Here is a 20,521-nt window from a genome sequence, read left to right on the forward strand (position 1 = left end):
AGGGGATCTTCCCGACCCAGGGGTCAAACCTGTGTCTCCTGCATTGCAGGCGGATTCTTTACTGCTACCTGGGAAGCCCACTACAAGGGGGCGTTTGTAGATTTAAGGACTTTGTTGTAGAGCCTACCTGAGTCAGAAATGATCCCTATAAGCTGGGTAAACTTGTAAGTGAATCTTCACTTACTGTCGTAGATGTTTCCATCCTGAGCATTATGTCATCTGACAGAACCACCCTTGTATGTTTGACACTTTATTAAGTGTTGTGTGTTACAAGGCTGTCTGTCATCCCATTCAGCCCCAAAGGCTGATTTGTCAAGAAGAACCAAATATGTACATTCTTTTTTTTTTTTGGCTGTGCCAAGCAGCTGCAGGATCTTAGTTCCCCGACTAGAGATTGAATCCAGGCCCCCTCCACTGGAAGTGCAGAATCTTAACCACTGGACCACCAGGGAAGCAGGGAAGTCCCCCTCTAATTTTTTTTTTCTTAATATATGCATTTTACTGAAGTATAGTTGACTTGTTTTTCCCTTTTTGATTGTTTGTAGTGCAAAACCACCACCACTGATGTTATGGCTCAGGTTGTCTCGATCCATTCTCTACTTGGTTCTCAATCTTCCTGGGCTTCTGGGGATCTGACACCACCTTGCTGGGACTGCTTACATGTTCAGACAGGGCTTTCTGTTCCTTGAGGTGACTTTGGACCAGAGTCACCTCAGGATTTTTGTTGGTGACGCTGTTGGCTCCCCCAAACCCTGCTTTCTGTTGGCTGAAGCTAGGCTTCAGGACTCCAGAGGGGGCTGGCCTTACTGAAACATGCCAAGGTGATCCTGTGAATTGTCACCCTCAGTGATCTTCCCTATGGAAGTCTCATGGGGTGGTCGGACCTGGACTGGGCGGAGATGAAACCTGTCTACGTCCCCAGCATGGGTATCTTGATTTGACGGGTTCTCTTAGGATCAGTCAAGTTCTCCCACACTGCTTGAGACATCTCTGAATCCACGGGCCCCTAAAGTATGTTTTGTCTTTTGTTTCAGTTGATAGAATTTTCTTCTGTTCATATCCTCAGGATATGAAGATTTATATCCTCTTTAAAGCCATCCTGACTTATACATACATATATATATATATATATATATTTTTTTTTTTTTTTCCTTCCTGCACCATGCAGCATGTGGGGTCTTAGTTCCCTTCAATCAGGGATCACCGAGCCTATACCCCTCTGCACTGGGGACAGTCTTCCCTTCTGGACACCAGGGAAGCCCCCCATGTTCCTCTGAATGCACTGGTTCAGGATGGGGTGAGGGGTGTGGATGCAGGTTCAGGGCTTGTCTGGGGCTGGGGGTGTCAAATACCATGGGAGGGCAGCAGGTGAGGGTGTCAGTAATCAGCTGATGGAGCTGTTGCCCTTCCAGCTTTGGAGGGGATCCTAGGAGACCCCAGAGCAGGATTTAGGGCGTACGCCTGTGAGGCAACAACCTGGGGTAACCTATTGGCTGCCTGAATCTGAAGCTGTTTCCCCATTTAAAATGGGGTTCCCCCTCAAGCTGATTGGAGAAGGAAATGGCACCCCACTCCAGTATTCCTGCCTGGGAAAATAATAAATGCCTTGGACGGAGGAGCCTGGAGGGTTACAGTCCATGGGGTTTCAGAGTTGGACACAACCGAGCAACTAAACTCAAGTGACATTAAGGCACGTTTGGCATGGCTATCCTGAGGGCCCCCACCCCCACTGTGTCAGTGTGACCCCCTGGCGTAGGGGGTGTGGAAGGAGGGTGGCTCTGGTGTGCAGTGAGTGTCCTTCCAGGACCCACCACCCCATGCCCGCAGTGAGCAGCTGGCAGCAGGGCTGTTACAAAGGCGTTTAGTTTATTCTCCTCATCAGTATCACTGATATTCTCACGGTTCACATTTCCCAGTGCGGCTCCTCTTCTTACAGTAGTTAATGTGCAATCTCACTTACGGGCCCGGGGGTGGGGAGGGGCTCGGCCCAGGGTGGGGAGGGTGTTGGCACTCCACGCAGACAGACTGTCCTGCGTGAAAGAGGCGAGGGTGAGTGGGCGGCCGGCAGGGAGGGAGGTGGCCCCCCGCCACAGTCTTTTATGCGTTGGTCGGTGGTTCCCCATGTTCCTTTCTGGCTGCCCGGGCTTGGGGGTCCATGCAGCGCAGCGCAGGGCAGGGTGGGCTCGGGTGGAGGGGGCAGGGAAGGCAAGAAGGAAAAGCAGCAGGCCACCCAGGAGCAGGGAGCAGGAAGCAGGGCGGGAGGGCGCAGGGGTGGCTCCCGGGGTAAGGCACAACCCTGTCTTTGGCTCTCCTGGTGAGGAGTTTCCTCCCCTGCACCCCTGCCCAGCCCCACTCCCCAACCCTCCCCAGACTGCCAGCGGGGCGCCTCCTGGGGTCCCTGAAACAAGAGGGCTCTGCTACCCAGCCCAGTGCTGCAGGGGCTCAAGAAAAAAGGCGAGGAGGGGCGGGACAGAGGCCTGCCCAGGACAAGGGGGTGGGGAGGAAGAAGACCCCAGTCCCAGAGAGCTGGCCCCCACTAAGGCCTGGAAGGAGGGGAGAGCCTGGCGACTCCGGCTTCCTTGTGGAGTCTGGCTGGAGCCCCAGCCAAACCCTTGGCCTTGGTCGGCCCGGCAGCTTGCCAAGTGACCAGGATATTGTGCTTTGGGATCTATGCTGGGGTGGGTGCTGAGACCAACCAGGATTGGGGCAGGGTAGGTGTGACTAAGGTGCTTGTGCTTTAGTTGGGGGTGTTGACTCCCCCTACACACTCGAGCCAGCTGAGGCCAGGAAAGCAGAGTCCCAGGACCCCAGCTGGACTGATCCCCCCACCCCTGCAACAAGCAGATGTCAGGAAGGACCCCCCCCCCACCCCGGCCCCATAGGCTAGCAGGGGCTCCTGGGGTTTGGGGCGGGGGGCAGGCCTCCAAGTCAGGTTTCAAGGGTCTAGTGGGCCCCTACCACCTCCTGTAGTCCCCTTGCCTTTGGAGAGAGAGGCTGCTGGGAGCAATGGGCGAGTCAGATTGGGGAGAAGACAGAGGCATGAGAACAAGGGCTAGAGACAAAAATGTGAAATTGCAAAGAAATGACCCCCAGTGGGTGTGTGTACGGGGGAAGGAGAGTAGTTTAAAGAAAGAACCCTCTGAGTTTACATGTAGAACTCAAAAACCTGGGACACCCTTGCAATGGAGGCCCATGGGGGAGGCATTGAGGGGTGAGTGGGAGCTGGCCAGACCCAAGGAGCCCAGGCAGAGCGGGGCTTGGGGGGGCCCCACCTTGGAAACGCGCACCCACACTCCACACACATGCGTAGCACATTCAGCCTGCCCCCTGGCCCCCCACCCCGTCCTGCCTTCCACAGCTCCGGGGACCAAAGGGGACATCAGACCCAGTCCCATTGGTTTGAAAAATAAAAGGAATCTTATACTTCAATATTTCATTAGCTAAAAAAATGTTTTAAAAAGTATGTACAGGGGGTGGGGGCTGGGAGCCCTGCCGTGGGGGCGGGGTGGGGTGAGGAAGGGAGGGAAAGGCAGCAGCCCCCTCCCCCTAGCCGGCTCCCCTGGGTTCCACCCCTGCTCCTACTGCCTCTTATGTCTTCATTTGTTTAAGAGCAAAACTTCTACACACGCACGCGCGCACACACACACATGCACACCCACACGCTTCTGCACGCTCTGGAAACCTCTCCTCCTGTCCTCAGAGACCCGAGGTCTGCCCCCAAGGGCCCCCCTCACTCAGGACCTGCCCCTCTCAGGCCCCAGGGGACTGGTGATGGCAAGAGAGGCTGAGCACGGGGAGGGGAAGAGAAGGGCGCTGGGCCTGCCACCGCCCACCACCTTGGGTCGGTCAGTTTCTCTGAGCCTCAGTTTCCTCAGCTGTAAAATGGGCAGTCCTCACGGCCTCGCCTACCCCAGCCCCCAGGTGCAGGGACAGACGAGGGAAACAGGAAGGCGCTTTTGGAAACGTGGAAGCACTGGGAGGTGGTGGCGGGAGGGGTCCTGAGAACCCGGGGGCCCCTGCAAGTCCCAAGGGGCTGCAGTGGGTGGGGGGGCGGAGGCTGAGGAATGCTCCCGCTTGGTGGCCCAGGGCCTGGGAAGGGGGTCTTCCCAAGCCCCCCCAGGCTGGCCCCTCCCTGTGCCTGGCCTGGTGAGTGGGGAGAGAGTCACTAGGGGTTAGGAGACGGGGAGCACAAGCCCCTCGACTGTGCATGAGTGTGTGCTAGAGAAGGCCACGCAGACCTCGCACCACCTGCCATCCTCTCCCAGCCCGGATCCCCGATCGGCTTGGGGTCAGGGGATGGGACAGGGGAGGCAGAGGAACAGGGAGCATGCAGCACCCCCCGCGGGTCCTGGGGAGGGACAGACAGTAGCTCGTGACCAAGATGGCGGGTGGGTGTGACAGGAAGGGGAGTGTGACGGCCCCGCGGGAGGGTCCGGTGGGGGTTACTGGAGGGCCTCCTCAGCTGAGGGGCCGGCCTCGCCGTCGTGGCTGGCCGTCTCGAAGCCATGATCCACACCCATCATGTCCGGCTCTATCTTGCCCGTGTAGCTGATGAAGGTGGTGTAGGCGTCGCCCTCGGCCATGAGCGGCTTGACCTTGGGGATCCAGCTCTTGCGCACAACGCGGCGGGCGTTGGTGCACATGTCGGCCGCAATGGCGTTCATCTCGCTCTCCTTGAAGTTGGGGGCGAAGTTCTGGCAGTAGTCTGCAGGTGGAACGAGCTGCCCTGGGTAAGCTCCCCTCCCAACAGGCCCTCAGCTGCCACGGCGCCAGCACCCCCCCACCTCAGGGCACCTCTGCCCACCCTCAGAGCTGAGGGGACTGAGCCTTGCAGATGTTTATTGCTGTTGTTTAGCCACTCAGTCACGTCTGACTCTTTGTGATGTCACGGACTGTAGCCCACCAGGCTCCTCTGTCCCTGGGATTCTCCAGGCAAGAATACTGGAGTGGGTTGCCATTTCCTTCTCTAAGGGCTCTCTGCCCAACCCAGGGATTGAACCTGCGTGTCCTGCTTGCCAGGCAGATTCTTGACCACTGAGCCCCTTGGGGAGCCCGAGACCTTGCGGACAGCATGCTACACTGCATCAGTGGGCCCAGGCTGGACCCAGCTGGGCCACATGTGTGGGATACATGGATCTGACGCGGGACACCTGGGTGCTCTTGAAAGACAGGCGTCACTTGCCAGAATTTAGAAACTGGGATTTCCACTTGAAAACCTAGACTTCCCTCTTGACACCTGGCTGAGGCCTGGAGGGAGATCCATCACTCCCACGACCAGCCTGCGTTGGAGACCCTCTCCTGTCGGCTCTGTGGCTTTCCTTCAGTGTCCTCCCCCTCAAGAAATTTCTAACCAATCACAACTCTCCTCCCAAGAAGCCTAGACTGAACTTCAGAATTCTTCTTAACATCAAAGCCTACCTACTCATCCAATGGGGCCAACACCAGAGAAAAGGACCCCCTGCCCGTCTGTCCTGGGCCCCCGACCCCGACTCCAGAATGGCAAGCACTCACACTTGACGGCGTGGAGTACGCGACTGTCCAGCGGTTTGCGGCTGGGGTTGTTACTGGAAGAGCGGATGCCGGTGCCACAGCTGTTGGCCAGTGTGTTCCTGGGTGAGGGCACAGGGGAGGGGAGTCAGGCCCCCGCTGGTGGTGCGCCCCCCGACCCCGGGGGCTCTGGTGGGGGCCTCACCGGTCAAAGAAGGAGGCCAGGAGGCGCCGCAGCAGGACCTTGTGCCGGGTGCCCGCGCTGACGTGGCAGTTCATGAGCTGCGCCCTCGTGATGTACACGTTGGTGCCTGGAGGGGGAGGGGGGCGAGAGGATAGCCAGGGCCCAAACTGCCACATTCCCCACTCGGCCAGCGCCGACCAAGATCCCCCTTGACAACTCAACCCAGAGCCGCCTTCTCAACACTCTGGAAAGGACAGACTGTGGCACCACCGTCCACGGGGCACCCGTGTGCCCACCCAGCCACCAGTGTCAGAAAAGAACAGGCAGAGAGCATGGAACCCTGGCACCTTGAGTCCTGGGGCCAAATTCTTAACTGCTGTGTTGGTCAACCCTGGAACCACCCCCACGAAACCACTGATCTATGCCAATGTGGCTGAAAATGCCAGCCAATGCTTATACCCGCCTCTGGGGTGGAAACCTACAGGCCAGCCTTTGATTCGTACCAATATGAAGGGGCATCAGGGGCCCCGGGACCCAACCCATATGGGGGGCAGGGGGAGCTCAGGGCGGAGGTGAGGCCAGCCCACCTGTCACCAGCTCCAGCTTTTCTGAGGGGTCGCCCTCGTCGTAGAGCTTGGGGTGGCAGCGGTTGCCAATCTGGTTGATGAGCTCAGCGGGGAGAGACGCGAGGTCCTGCCGCACTCGGATGCGATTCCGAGACTCGGGGGCCACCTGCTCAGGGAGGGCCTCCACCTTCTCGGCTGTGCGGGGGGAGAGAGGTGTGCTGGGGTCAGGGGTGGCAGTGGTGGGGAGGGCAGCGAGGCCAGGCTGGGGGCCGCAGGGGCACCTCACCGGTCTGGCCGACGTTCATCATGCTGTACATGGTGTACATGTTGCAGATCTGCCGGTACTGCTCGTCCGTGCCCTCCTCGCCCGCGTCCTCCTCCTCGTCCTCCTCGTTGTGGTAGGAGCCGGGGCTGTCGCTGGTGTAGGCGCTTGAGGTGCCGGGGCTGGTCCGCTCTGACGTGCTGGGCCCACTCACCACACCGCCTGCTGCTGCCGCCGCCGCCGCCGCACCCCCAGTCGGCGGCCCGGCCCCCGCCCCCGCCGCCACCCCGGTGGGCTGTGCCGCTGCCACCACGGGAGCCTGCTGGGCCGGCCGGTTGACAGCCAGGTCTGGCGTGGAGAACTTGGCCATCTTGCGGCTGCCGTTGCCCCCGCCGCCGCCCCCGGCCTCTTTCTGGCCGCTGTCCCACAGCCGCTTGGCCACGGGCGTGCACTGCACAGAGTCCGACTCCTGCTGCTCCGTCTTGACGCGCGACACCAGGGGCAGCGGAGTGCCGCAGGCCGGCCAGCTCGACGTCTGCGCCACAGGGCTCTGGGGCTCGGACGAGGGGGCCTCCTCAGAGTGCAGGCCCTGGGAGTCGCAGCTGGGGGAGCTCACCTTGAGGAAGAATTCGGTCCCCTTCTCCATGATCTCCTGGATCTGCAGAAAGCCGGCCGTGTACATGAGCAGGAACTGGTCACCCATGTTCATGCTCAGGCGGCCTGTGTAGCAGAAGCTGAGGATCTGCTGGAAGGACTGGGGCTGCACTGCCGCCGGCAGCTCCACCACCGCGCTCCGGCTGCTGTTGAACAGGTCCCGGAAGTAGGAGCTGCTGGCGGCCAGCACAGCCCTGTGGGCCTTGAAGGCGTGGCCCTTGACCACCACCGAGACGTCACAGTACAGGCCCTGCAGCCGCTGCTCATTGAGGCACTCCAGGATGCTGTTGCCAAAGTTCGGGATCTCCATCTGCAGGGTCTGGGCCATGGCGGCAGCAGCTGCGCGGGCGACAGAGACAGAGGAGCGGGGTCAGGTGGCCAACCCAGCCTGATGCCGGGAGACAGGCTGTCAACCGGGGTGGACTCTGCCAGGACCATAAGAACTGCAGGGGCCGCCCACTCCCGTCCCAGCACGGCCTGGCCTTTGTGACAGGCTGTCCAGTCAGCTAAGTTGGGGTGGCCCCTGCTGGGCTTCTTTCTGCAGAAAGAAGGGCAGGGACTCCCTGGGTGGTCCAGTGGCTAGGACTCCATATTCCCAATGCAGGGGACCCAGTTTCGACCTCTAGTCAGGGAACTAGATCCCACATGCCGCAACTAAGAGTCCCCATACCTCGACTAAAGATCCTGCATGCTACTACAATAAAAATTAATAATAAAAAAATAAAGGAGGGTAAAGGCATTCTTATGCACCTGTGCTTGAGCATTAAATGAGATAACATGGCAAGCACCCCATGAGCACTAACCAGCGCTAGCACCACACACTCAAGTAACCGGCACACTGACACCAAGAAGATTTTCACACTGCCTTTGCAGGGCTGAGCACGTGATCCAGAACCACTGTTTGCTGAATGACTGAATGACCACTCAAGAAACCCTGAAACTGCATGAGAACATAACAGTCACCAGGGCAATGCAAATCCAAACCACAGTGAGACACCGTTTCACACCCGCCAGGCTGGCTAGAGAATCCAAGGACAGAGGAGCCTGGTGGGCTACAGTCCACGGGGCTGCAAAGACTGGGTCACAAGCGAGCAACTAACACACAGGCTGGCTAGCATAAAAATGATAGATACTCTCAGTGAAGATGAGAAATGACTCGGGACCCTCCTACATTGCTGGTGGGGATGTGAAGTAGTGTAGTTTCTGTAGAAAACTGCTCTTCAAATGGTTAAACCTGAAGCTACTATATGACACAGCGATCCCACCTCTGGGAATTATACCTGAGAAATGAAAACATACACCCACCAGTGGTTAAGTTTGCTTTGTTTGCTGTTGTTTAGTCACTAAGTCATGTCTGACTCTTTTGCTTCCCCATGGACTATAGCCCGCCAGGCTCCTTCATCCATGGGATTTCCCAGGGAAGAATACTGGAGGGAGTTGCCATTTCCTCCTCCAGGGGATCTTCCTGACCCAGGGATTGAACCAGAGTCTCCTGCATCAGCAAGTGGGTTCTTTACTGCTAAGTAAAGAACCTGGGAAGTCCCATGTGAATGCTTACAGCAGCACTATTCACAATAGGCAAAAGGTGGAACCAATAACCTCAAAGGTAAATGGATAAACAAAATGTGATCCACCCACAGTGGAACACACTCAGTCATAAAAAGGAGCAAACAACTGATACATGCTACAACTAGGATAAACCCCCAAATATGCTAAATGCAAGAAGCCAGACAAAAAGACCACACATCATACATACTTCATATACCACAAATGTGAAATGCCCAGAATGGCCAAATCCATAGAGACAGAAAGCAGATTTGTGGTTGCCTGGGGCTGGGCAGTGGGTGAGCAGTAGGGGCTGTGAGGATTGGGGAAGCATAAGCAAACAGGAGCAGGGTTTCTTGTCCTCGCAAGAAATATCCAGTGACTGTGATGACGTATGCACAACTATGAACATACTAAAAAGCTCTGAGCCAGCGCGCTTCAAAACTGGGTGTATTGGTATGTGCATCTCAAGCTGTTAAGTGTAAGACTAATGTCCCCTGTGCAGAGCTGAGGATGAGACTTGCCACGGACAGCCTTCATTTTGTTTAGTCGCTAAGTCGTGTCCAACTCTACGTGCCAGACTCCTCCGTCCATGGGAATTCTCCAGGCAAGAATACTGGAGTGGGCACAGTCTTAGGGTCTTTCTAAATTTTGAACCTGGTGTATGTATTGTCTATTTACCAGAGTGAATAATATTTAAAAATAAAGTATATGAAATCACACTGCAAACATCCAAAGGGCTTTAGGGGTGGGTGGAGAAAGAAATGTGAATTTAAGGAACTGCCTAATAAGACCCTGTTCGGGGAGCCCACCCCCATCCTGACCCAGAAGGTACCACCGGAGGGGCTATGGCACCTCTCAAATGTATAAACTTCTGCATCACAGCCTATTCCATCAGTGCATGTTGCAATCCAGGAGGAAAAACTGATCAGGCGAGGACGGCACAGCTGATACTCTGGGGCAATCATGACCCCCTCCTACCCCACTGGTGACGGTGAGTCCTCTGCCATTCTATTGGTGTGGAGGGCAGTGGTCCTGAAAGGGCAGGTAGGGGAGAGAAGAGAGGCCTGAGGAGAGTCAGGCTGTTGAGAAGAGACAGTAGGAAAGAGTGTGTGCAAAGGCCTGGGGTAGGAACAGGTTTAAGTTTCCCCAGCTAAGAACTAGGGGTGTGAAATCAGCTCCATAGGCTGCTAAGAGGATTCATGTTGACTGCTCTGGTAGCCTGGGTGCTGGGAGGGCAGGCCCAGTGTCAACCTCAGGGTCTCCCAAATGGAGCAGCTCAGTGTGTACCGGTTGGCCTTATCAGTGTTCATTTCCAAATGAAGAAGCAAAGATACAGAGCTCCTGGTCCCCGAAGCAAGTCAGTTCTGGAGCCAGGACTCACACTGGCCCCAAAGTACAGCCCTTGAGCCTACAGGCACATGGCCCCTTCTCTTCCTCCATGGAGCCCTTCTCAATGAATCTGGAGAGGGTCCAAGTCTGCACTGCATCCCCAGTGCTCAACCCCAAGGCAGCTTAAAACAGACTTAACGAACAAAAACTTGAAAGGTGCCTGAGTGCTAAGGTGGGAGTGAGAGATGAACAGCCAATGGGGCTCTGGTTAGTTCCTGCCCCGGGGCCTTTGCACATACTCTTTTGGCATCAAAATCAGTGTCACTATCACGAAAAACAAAAAGGCCATCAGGGGACTTCCCTGGTGGTCCAGTGGTTAAGAATCTGTCTTGCAATGCAGAAGACACGGGTTCCATCCCTGGTCTGGTGAGATCCCACATGCCAAGGAGCAGCTAAGCCCGCGCATCACAACTACTGAAGTCTGTGTGCCCTAGAGCCTGTGCTCTCCAACAAGAGAAGCCATCGCAACGAGCAGCCTGTGCACTGTAGAGAGTAGCCCCGCCTAGTGCGACTAGAGAAAAAAACTCACGCAGCAATTAAGACCCGCATAGCCACATGATTAGTAAGTAAATAAATTTTAAGAACACTGCAGAGAGAGCACCAAGGGAACAGGTGACTGACTCCTGGCACTGGGGGAAAGGGAAGCTTGGGTGAGGAGGGTAGAGGGCTGAGGCTGTAGATATGGATGTGGGTGCTTTTGGGGCTACAAAGGGCATTCCACTCCTAACTGCACTCGGTGTGCTGGACAAGGCTGCACGCATGTCCCAAAGGAGCACCCCGCAGTGAAGGTGAGCGGTGCCCCACTTCACGGGTGGGGACCCCAGCACTGCCCTGCATGGGTCCCAAGATGCTGGACTTCAGGGCCTGTCCCCCCAGTGAGAATTGGTGCAGGTGGCTTTGCGGGGAGCACTTAGCTTGGGAGTGCTAATATTCTCAAGAAAACGGGCAGGAACAAACATGCAAGGAGGGGGCTCCTGAGGGCAAAAGCCAACCTGATATCCAGGCTGGCATCTCCAGGCTTCATGAACCCCATGGAGCCCCAGAGCCAAGCATCCAGGGATTTCAAGGTTTCAGTGAGCAATTTAGTTGGGGGACAACTTGTGCAGAAGGCTGATGTAATCAGTGCACAGGACCACCTCCCCAACCGAGTGACAGGGAGCAGGGTGGTCGCTCTGCCTCGCTGCCCCTGCAGGTAGGACAGGATGCGGGGAGGTGGCAGAGGCCACTGGAGACCCCAAAGACCCACCCCTAGGCTCCCCTCCCTCTTGTGGCTCCCATCCAGGCTACCCGACTCAGAAGAACAATGGTCCATGGTCCTTCCCCTCACCTGTGCCGGCCCGTGAGGGAGGAGGCATGGGATGGGCTACCGTAGCGTTTCTAGAGGGAAGAGGGCTCAGCAGCTGGTGCTTGACCCGAGTCACCTGCTGGTGGGGAAGCGGCTAGATGGGGAGCCAGGGGTGGGGGGATCTCTAAACCACCACCAATTCTGTCCTCACCAACCTGAGCCCCCCACCCACGCTGCCCAGTTCCCTGCAGCTAGACCTTCGCCCATGCTGTGCACCCTGCCCAGCGCACCCACATCGTCCTCGGCCACGCTCAGGTACCTGCCACTCCAAGAACTCTGCAGACTGGAGAAGATGCCCTCTTCTGAACACCCCCACCTGCAGCCCTAGTCCTCATGCTTACCTCTGAGAACATTAAATCCCAGTTGATTACAGCCTCCCCAAGGGCAGAGAACCGTATTTGGACTCTCTCTCCTCACAACTTGGGACGTCAGCCTGTGCATCTGCTGGGGTCCCCAGATCCCCCTGGAGGGGAGGGGCAGCCCCCAGCCACACAAGGCCAAGAGGACCCTCCTGGCATCGCTGCTCCTGGCCCCGAATGAGAGTGGGTTTTCCGCACGAGATGCAAGGCCACAACTCAGTTTCCATGATCTCTCAAGCCACTCAACAAATATTTGCCCAGCACCTGTCTGGGGCAGGAAGTGCCCAGAGCTCGGGGCGGCCATCACCAAGACGGAGCCCTGACTCTGGAGCTCACGATCTGGTGAGAGACACCACCATTCATCCAGGTCACACAGATCCATGAGCTGCGGGTCCTCGCCTCTGACCTCACCCAGCAGAGGAAACACTGGAGCTGAGATCTGGGGGGCACCAGGGGGTAGACGTGGGATGATCTAATGGGGCAGTGGCGGGCTGGGAGGGTTGCCTTCAAGGTACAAGGAAGGCATGCAGAGCCTTGAGGAAGAAGCAGGCACGATCCTTCCAGAAAGTGGACTCTGGGCTCTGCTGTGAACTAAGTTGTGCGTGCGTACATGCTAAGTTGCTTCAGTCATGTCCGCCTCTTGGCGACCCCATGGACTGTAGCCCACCAGGCTCCTCCATCCATGGGATTCTCCAGGCAAGAACACTGGCATGGGTTGCTGTGCCCTCCTCCAGAGGCTCTTCCCGACCCAAGGATCGAACCCATGTCCCCCACCCCAATTCATAAGCTGAAGTCCTATCTCCAGTGTGGCTGTATTTGGAGACAGGGTCCTATTTGAACGTCATTAAGATTAAATGAGGTCAAAAAAATTGGGGCCCTCATCCAACAGAACTCTCTGTTCTTAGAAAGGAGGACGAGAGATTTCTCTGTCTCAAGTACACACTGAGGAAGGGCCATGTGAACACACTAGATCCCAACCAGAACCTGACTGCACCAGCCTCTTAAGACTTCCAGCCTCCAGAACTATGAGAAAATAAATGTCTGTCAAGTCACCCAGTCCATATGGTACCTTGTTATGGTGTCCAAGCAGATCAGCATCTATTCACCCCACAGCTCCCTCATGGAGCCCCTCGCCTGGACCTCCCGCCATGGACGGGAGACTGACATGTACCCCAGATGCCAACACAATGCGTTCTCAGTAGAGCCCTCACCTCCTCAAGCCTGCTTGGGTCACGGTGTATGTGGGCTCCAGTCCTCCTTGCTTGGGTCAAGACTCCCAGATTAGACTTCCCTAGGGGTCCAGTGGTTAAGAACCCACCTAGTTCAAGAAGGAAATGGCAGCCCACTCCAATATTCTTGCCTGGAGAATCCCATGGACAGAGGAGCCTGGTGGGCTACAGTCCATGGGATCGCAAGAAACTTACTGTTAAAAAATCCACCTACTAGTGCAGGGGACACAGGTTTGATCCCTGGTCTCTGGCAAGATTCCACATGCCCCAGGGCTACTAAGCTCCAGCGCACTGGAGCCTGTGCTCCATAACAAGAGAAGACACCACAATGAGCAGACCTCACACCGCAACTAGAGAAAGCCCTTGTGCAACCACAAAGACCCAGCGCAGCCAGAAAAATACAAACCCCAGATTCACATCCCTGACTCCTTCAAAAGCAGGTCTCACCACCTGGGCCCCTGTGATGTGTATGGGGGCCCTGCATGGTAAGGCTCACCCACTCTGACCTAAAACGCAGGACCCAAGACGGTCACGACCCTTCAAACTCTCCTGATCACCTATGTCAAATTTCCAAAGTCAGAGCCTTTCCCAAACCCGATTCCTCTGGTCGCTTCTCCTGCTTGAGTTTTCCTCCTTGGTGCTTCTTACCATCTCCTGCTTTGTGTCAGTTCCTGCTTTGTGTCAGTTCCACCAGGGCAGGGCATCCACCCACCTGGGGACATACTGTGTCCCCTCCCCCAATAACCAGGCGAGCACACAGTGGGTGCATGATCGCTGCTCGTAGAATGAATGAAGAATTACTTCTGTTACTTCCAACTGGCACGTGTGCTAAGTCACGTCAGTCGTGTCCGACTCTCTGCGACCTCAATGAGCTGTAGGCTCTGTCCATGGGATTCTCCAGGACAAGACATACAGGCAAGAATACTGGAGTGGGCTGCCATGCCCTCCTCCAGGAGATCTTCCTGACCCAGGGGTCTAACCAATGTCTCTTATGTCTTCTGCCTTGGCAGGCGGATTCTTTACCACCAGGGCCACCTAGGAAGCCCCGCTTTCAACCAGACTCCTCTTTTAGTTGCATTATGACTAGAAGAGAGCAGGACTAGAAAAGGTCTCTGAGGCCGGGCAGGGGTGCCACCTGCACTGTGGTAGAGGCCGCTGGGGCCGGCGGGCGCGGTGATGTCCTCTGGCAGCCCCGCCAGGTAGCTGACCTGTAGCCAGGGTCCCACCCAGGGCTCAGTGAACTAGGGATTCCCACGGATGGCTCCAGCTGCCCCACCACCAGATCCTGCTGCAGGCTTGAAATGGACGTGCTTGTGTGGCAGTGCAGTTCCTGGGGGTGCAAAGTGCCAGCGTTCTGAGGAGGGCGCTCTGAAGTCCCCAGAGGCTGGGACTGTCTCGCCAGGCACTGTCTCTTGGAGCTGACCTTCCAGGGAAGCGGTGAGCTGCCTGTGGACATGGAAGCCCATTAAGGGAAACTGCCAAGCCCAAGTGTAAGGACTGAAGACCCCTGGAAAGCTACAGACTCCTTCACTCAGCTCAGCCTGAGGTCAGAGTGACGGCTGGGGGGTGGGGCACAGGAAAGCCACACACCCCTGGGCTGCTCGGGGGCGCATTCTTGGCCCAAAGCCAGGGGACCGTCTGTGAGGCAGCTTAGGCAAACACCAGCTAGTGAAGAACCAGGTGACAGCCAACCACACAGGTCTTTTTCATGGACATGCACATTTAATTCCTATTCTTTTCCCCTGAAAAGCTCCCATTAACTCCACAGCGGGGAACAGGATGAGCAACCCTAGGTGGCCTGGACATTGCCCCTACTGTGCGCCAGCACCTGGTAGGCTCAGTTATTCCTCTCGCCAGTTTCTGAGGAAGAAATGAGTCCTCTTGCCATTTTACAGAGGACAAGAGGGAGGCCCGGGATGGCACCCAGGCCCTGTGGCTCCAGTTCAAGGCCAGCCCGTGCTTCCCTGTCCTCCACCTGGCGCTGCCGCTCCCTGGGGGCAGGTGGCCACCGCAGCTAGACCCATTTCTTGACTGGGCAGACTGAGAAGCTGGAGCCAAGAAGACAAGCCACGTGGGGAGCTCCAGAGCTGGGGTCCGCAGCCCACTTGGAGCCCCCACCCAAGGGTTCCGCGTGCCGCTTCCCGCTCGCCCTCAGGAGGCTTTCTTCCTCCGCCCCACCTCCCCCAGCTATTCTCTGTGCTTCCTCCTCTCACTGCCACCTCCGGGAATGAGCAGTCTAGCCTGCTGCCTCTCCTGCCTCCCTCCTCCGCTCCCCTTGCAGGACTCGGCAATCTGGCCTTCCTGTGCCTGCAGCAGCTCCTAGGAGAACCCAGCCAGGCCCCACCCGCCTCCCACTAGGACAGAAGCCCACCTTTCTGAGTTACCTCAGCATGCCTTCAGACCCGGAGGGCAGTGGGCGGGGCGGCAGCTGCAAAGGTCCTGAGGTCACATTGGGTGGCTAACACAGTGGATTCAGGTGGTTACTGGGGTGGGGTTGCTGAGAGGTGCTTGGAGACCCTGCAGGGCCTTGGCAGGGTATAAGAATTAGAATCTTGTTTTTCTAGGATCAAATATCCTTTACAAAGTTCCCAGCTTAGAATTATACTTCCCTTCCTCTTAACGCCTAGAAAACATTATCCCTCCCTCTAGCCCCATGTCAGTCTTTCCCAACTATAAAAGGAGCAACCACCTCATAAGGTTGTTTTAAGGATTAAACCACCTTAGAGTAATGCAGGGAGATTTGCAGCTGGTGTCCAGCTGCTGTTATTAGTGACGTCCCCTTCTGTCCCCGGGACCCTTCACAAGACTGCCAACTCCCTGAGAGTAAAGGAGGTATCTGCTGCTGCTCACCAGCCCCCAGAACCTTAGGCCATCTCATCAGTCACGGGTATCTACTGAGGGCTCCCCCACTGCCTTCCCAGCACCATCCCATCGCATCCCAGACAGTAGCCTCTCATGTAACTCATGATAACCACGCAGCAAGGAAACCACCCGCAGCCCTGCTGCCGTGGGGCCCAGATCAGTCTGCGGTGGTGGCTGCCCCGTACATTCTATGAGGAGCACTGCCAGTCTCTACTCCCCAGGCCCAGCTATGACAACCAAAAATGTCACCAGACGATCTTCTAAGTGTCCCCTGGGCAGGGCAGAATCACCTCTGATTAAGAACCCTGCAGTGCAGGAATGCCTGCTTGTTCCCACTTATCAGATGCAGAAACTCAGGTGGCAGGCGAGGTCACGACCTTTGCTCAGGCTCTCCAGGCTAAGCAAGGTGGCACTAATGCTCGAATCTGACTCTCCACCTACACCGCATATGCCCACTTTTACCCACCTTCTGCTTGATTCAGTCAGTCCTCACAGTGGTAAAGAATCTGCCGTCTGCCAATGCAGGAGACACAGGTTCAACCCCTGGGTTGGGAAGATCCCCTGGAGGAGGAAATGGCAACCCACTCCAGTATTCTTGCCTGAGAAATCCCATGGACAGAGGAGCCTGACGGGCTACAGTCCACGGGGTCGCAAACAGTCAGACATGAATGAGCACACACCCGCCCCCCCCTCAGGGTCTCTAAAGACACTGAGACCTTTGCATCCTATCTGTCCAGAGGAGACGGAGCAATGACCACCACCAGACCCTGCACACAAAGTGACAGCCACCTGGTCAGTCCCACTCCACAGCTTCTGCGGCTCAGAAAGCTCTCCAGGGGAGACAGAGGATGACACTGTTGGCCAAGGGGACCCAGGAGCAGAGGCAGGGAGGCGGGCCCACATGCTCATGCTAGGCGAAGGCCAAAGTGAGTTAAAAGTGAGTAAAAGTGCTCAGAGCAGCTTGGTACCCAGGAAAGGGATGGGAGTGATGAGAGGCAGGGAGGACCTAAGAGAAGGAGCCGAGGCTGGTACAAACACCACCTCTCTGTCTTCAAGGCCAGCTCACTGTCGCCTGAAATGTTGCAAGCCCCACCAGAACCTGGCAGGCCATCCTCCAACACAGGCTCTGGCGGTGACATTGAGGAGCCTGGTCAGACCTTACTAGGCCAATCTGACACCCTCTCCAAACCCCGTGCCTTCAGGCTGACCTCCACGACAGGGCCTGCCTAACTGACCAAAACTCATCTCACAGCCCGGCTCAAGAACCCACTGGGGCACATTTTAAAAGGCTCTGGATGCAGGCCAAGGGGTCTGGACTTTGCCTCTGGGGGTGAGGCGGGGATCCAGGGGACCCCGAGATCAGGTACTTCTTTTCTGGGAATGGCACTAAGGGTCTCCACCTCCACACCAGGGTTGGTCTCCCTTCACTTCTTTTCCTCATGAAGACAAGGTGTTTAGGGCTCTGAGCCGGAGCCTGGCACATGCTTAATGAAGGCTTTCAATGTGCTGTCCCGTCTGCCTAGAACATTCACCCCTCCCTGCCCCAGCTCCCCACAACCCCTACCCACCCTGCCCCCAACAGGCTTATTATTCAGAGCTCAGCTCACCTGAAAGCGTCAGGACGCCCTGAATCTAATGCTTTGCCCCCCACCCCAACACCATCACTTCACTCCATTTTACTATATTCCTGAACATAGGGCTATCAGAAACACTCTTGATCATCTGTCTGGGGTTGATCACCTTCACTAGAACAGAAGTTGCTGAGAGCCATTCCCTGGGCCCCAGCAGAGAGTTGGCACCCATGCGACATCAAACTGTCCCCAGGGTCCCTTTACTTTGTGGCTCTCACCCGCCAGGCTATTGTGGCTCTCCTCTGGCGCCATAGGGCTGTGCACCCTACGTCCTCACAGAAAAGTAATTATGAAGAGTGCTTTCTCCAGCTCTAGGCACACAGACTCACTGCTCCCTTCTTGGCCATCCACACACCATGGCCTGCTCCTTTCAGTCTCTGCCCTGCTTCCAGCTAGCTCTGTGACTGGGGGCAGCCCCCATACCCTTCATACCCAGCCTAGAGCCCTGCTGAGGCCCCAGTCTGCAGCCAGCCTCAGCCCAACCAGGCAGGGAGAAGGTTTCATTACGTGGGGCTGCTGGCCCAGTTTCTACCCCTCCCAGGACCAGGAGGCCAGCCAAAGCGGGGAGGAGGGCCCAGCCCAGGTGGGGGCAGTTCTAGGAACTCTGGGGAGATCGGGGGAAGGGAGGTGATCATTAAACCTAGATCTGCCTGATACCACTCAACCCAGCCGTTTGTGGTTCCTGCCTCACGTGCTGAGGATCTCAAGTCAGCGTTCCCAGGACCCATCGGTAACAGCCTTGCAGTTAGACTCCCTGAGAGAAGGAACAAAAAGTAGGGGTGGTCTGACTGGGGACCAAAGTGAGGAAAAGACAGTCCAGCCAGGCTCCATCCTTCTAACCACCTCATTCTGCCAGCCCACAGCTCTGTGATCCCTGACCTCTCGGCTCCCATTAGGAGAACGGGGGTGGGGGATGACCTAGCCTCTGGGAGAGAAGCTTCCACTAATCTGGTTCCCTGGGACACCAGGAAAACTCGGTCCACAGGGGTACAGACCCATCCCTCGGGAAGGGCAAGAGAAAAGTCCTGGACAGGGAAATCCCACCAGGGAATCCAAAATAGTGTGACCTCGTCCCGCCACGCCCCTCAAAGGCCAGCTCCAGGGGATTGAGGGTTGGGACTGAGAGTCAATCAATCCCAGCCCACTGATGTCTAGCTGGGCTCCATGTGGAGCCTCGGTTTCCCACCCTGTACCACGGAGAAGATCTAAGCCGACTTGGTGGTGATGGTGAGCCATCAATGAGCTCATCTAACCAGCAAGCTCAGCACAGGGCCTGGCCCAGGAAATGAACCCTAGAGGCCAAGCGCTGGGACGGGTAGCACCAAAGGTCTGGGTACCTGATTTGAGCCCCTTCTTGGTGAGCCACATTCACCCCACCAGAGCCTCCAAGACACAATGAACAGAGCTTTATAAGCTCACCTCCCAGTAACTCACCTGCAGAGAACTGGTGCCTGAAATGCTGGGAGGTCCCAACCTCTAGGCTTGAGCCTCAAGGGTCTGGTCACAAAAAGTGCAGATAGAGTCTCAGGACCCTAAACTACGCAGGTCAGGGCGTGTGTGTGTGTGTCTACCTCCCTGCCTATATCTGGGGTGGGAGTGGGCCAGAGGGTGGTAGACAAGATGCCCGAGCTAGGTGTTCCAGACTATTTCCCAAGCTGTCCACACAAACACCCACCTGGCCAGCTAGCCCCTTGGAGCAGCCCGCAGAGGCTTGCCCGAAGGGTAGGTAGGGGCCCAAAACCTGGCAGGGATGAGGTATGAGAAAGAAGAAACCCCTCAGGTTTGGCCCCAAGCTAACACCTGGCCAAGAAAAGAGGGGGGCGCACCTTGGCACGTGTCTTTGGATCATACAGGTTTCTCCGGACCTGCTCCCACACCCCCCTCCAGCCTACTTAACCCAAAAGCTTGCCTCCCCCTCCCACTCCCAAAGCTCCTACCGAAGTTCCTGGACCTACCTGATCGCCCCTGTATCCGGCTCTCGCCACCTGCAACCCCTCTCTTGGAATCCTAACCCCAAGTGACCCCCGCAAACATCCCAGGGATCTCCTAACCGCCCCCACTCGAACTAACTCCGCCCACACCCACCCTGCCCCACTTCCTGGGCTTCTCCTCAGCCGCCCCCAAGCTTGTAACCTGACCCACCTCCTCCAGCGCCCCGACGGTACCTGCAAGCCCGGGCCCCTCCCCGCCCCCCTCCCCCGCCTCAGGGCCGTTTCCCTCCGGCCACGCCGCTCTCTCCTCCTCCCCCATTCCGCCGGCCCGAAGCCTGACTCCTCCTCCCCCTCCCCCTCCGGTCTCCCCCGGCGCCTCCTCACTTTCCCTCCACCAGCCTCCCTCCAACTTCCCGGGCCCCCCGGCACCTGCCCCGGCATGGCCTCGCGCCCCTCTCGCGGGGAATGAGAGGAGGAGCTCTGGGCCAGATCCCGACGCCCCCAAGCTCCGCGGCCCGACCCGGAGCTGAACGCTCAAGGCCGCTTGCGGGGGCCGAGACTCCCCGCACTCGCCGGCCCGGCCACGGTGTAGACTGCTAGCCAGGTTCCTCTCCCGTCGGAGGAGGCCCCCATGTCCTCCCCTCTCAGCCCTTAGCCGGACCTCAGATGCCCTCGGGCCGCCCCGGCTAGAGGAGGCCGGAACCGGGCCTGGGACAGGCCGCCTCACCTGCGCCGTGGCCGCGCTCCGGGGGCTCCCGGCGGGCTCCGCAGCGGCAGCTGAGGCCGGGCCTGGGCCCGGGGCGCGCCCCCCTGCGCCGGGGCCTCGGCCTCCGCCTCCGCGGCCTCCGCGGCCTCCGCCTCAGCAGCAGCGGTAGCCGCGGCGGCCATTCATTGTGGGCCAGGCCGCCCCAGCCGAGCGCCGAGCGAGCGCTAGGCGCGCCGCCGCCGCAGCCAGGCCCGGCAGAAGCGGCCGTGGCCCCGCCCGTGTACCGCCCCCGGTTCCCGCCCCCGAGGCTAGGCCAGCCGAGCGCCGAGTGCGGCCCTTCGTCCCTCCTCAGTCTCCTCCCTCTACCC

At 57.6% G+C, this 20,521-nt stretch overlaps 1 protein-coding gene across 2 annotated transcripts; it reads right to left on the minus strand.

Moving 5' to 3' along the window:
* Nucleotides 1-1,854: 1,854 nt before the first annotated feature.
* Nucleotides 1,855-20,237, minus strand: NACC1 (nucleus accumbens associated 1). Of its 2 annotated transcripts, none has more exons than XM_052643419.1 (6): nt 20,175-20,237; nt 6,524-7,492; nt 6,259-6,432; nt 5,693-5,798; nt 5,512-5,609; nt 1,855-4,705 (listed from the first exon to the last, which is right to left on the minus strand). In XM_052643419.1, the coding sequence occupies exons 2-6, from the start codon at nt 7,479-7,481 to the stop codon at nt 4,443-4,445; spliced, it is 1,599 nt and encodes a 532-aa protein (XP_052499379.1). In that variant the 5' UTR covers nt 7,482-7,492; nt 20,175-20,237; the 3' UTR covers nt 1,855-4,442. The 2 variants fall into 2 exon arrangements, with proteins under 2 accessions (XP_052499379.1, XP_052499378.1); XM_052643418.1 differs by lacking the exon at nt 20,175-20,237 and adding an exon at nt 16,352-16,382.
* Between the last annotated feature and the right edge of the window lie 284 nt (nt 20,238-20,521).

Source organism: Budorcas taxicolor, chromosome 7, assembly GCF_023091745.1.
Source record: "Budorcas taxicolor isolate Tak-1 chromosome 7, Takin1.1, whole genome shotgun sequence".
NCBI lineage: Eukaryota > Metazoa > Chordata > Mammalia > Artiodactyla > Bovidae > Budorcas > Budorcas taxicolor.

Coding starts and splice junctions, on each gene's coding strand:
- NACC1 (XM_052643419.1), bottom strand. CDS start 7,481: ATGGCCCAGACCCTGCAGATGGAGATCCCGAACTTTGGCAACAGCATC. Junction 6,433..6,523: donor GATGAACGTCGGCCAGACCG/GTGAGGTGCCCC, acceptor CCCCCCGCACAG/CCGAGAAGGTGGAGGCCCTC. Junction 4,706..5,511: donor CGTACTCCACGCCGTCAAGT/GTGAGTGCTTGC, acceptor TTCCACCTGCAG/ACTACTGCCAGAACTTCGCC.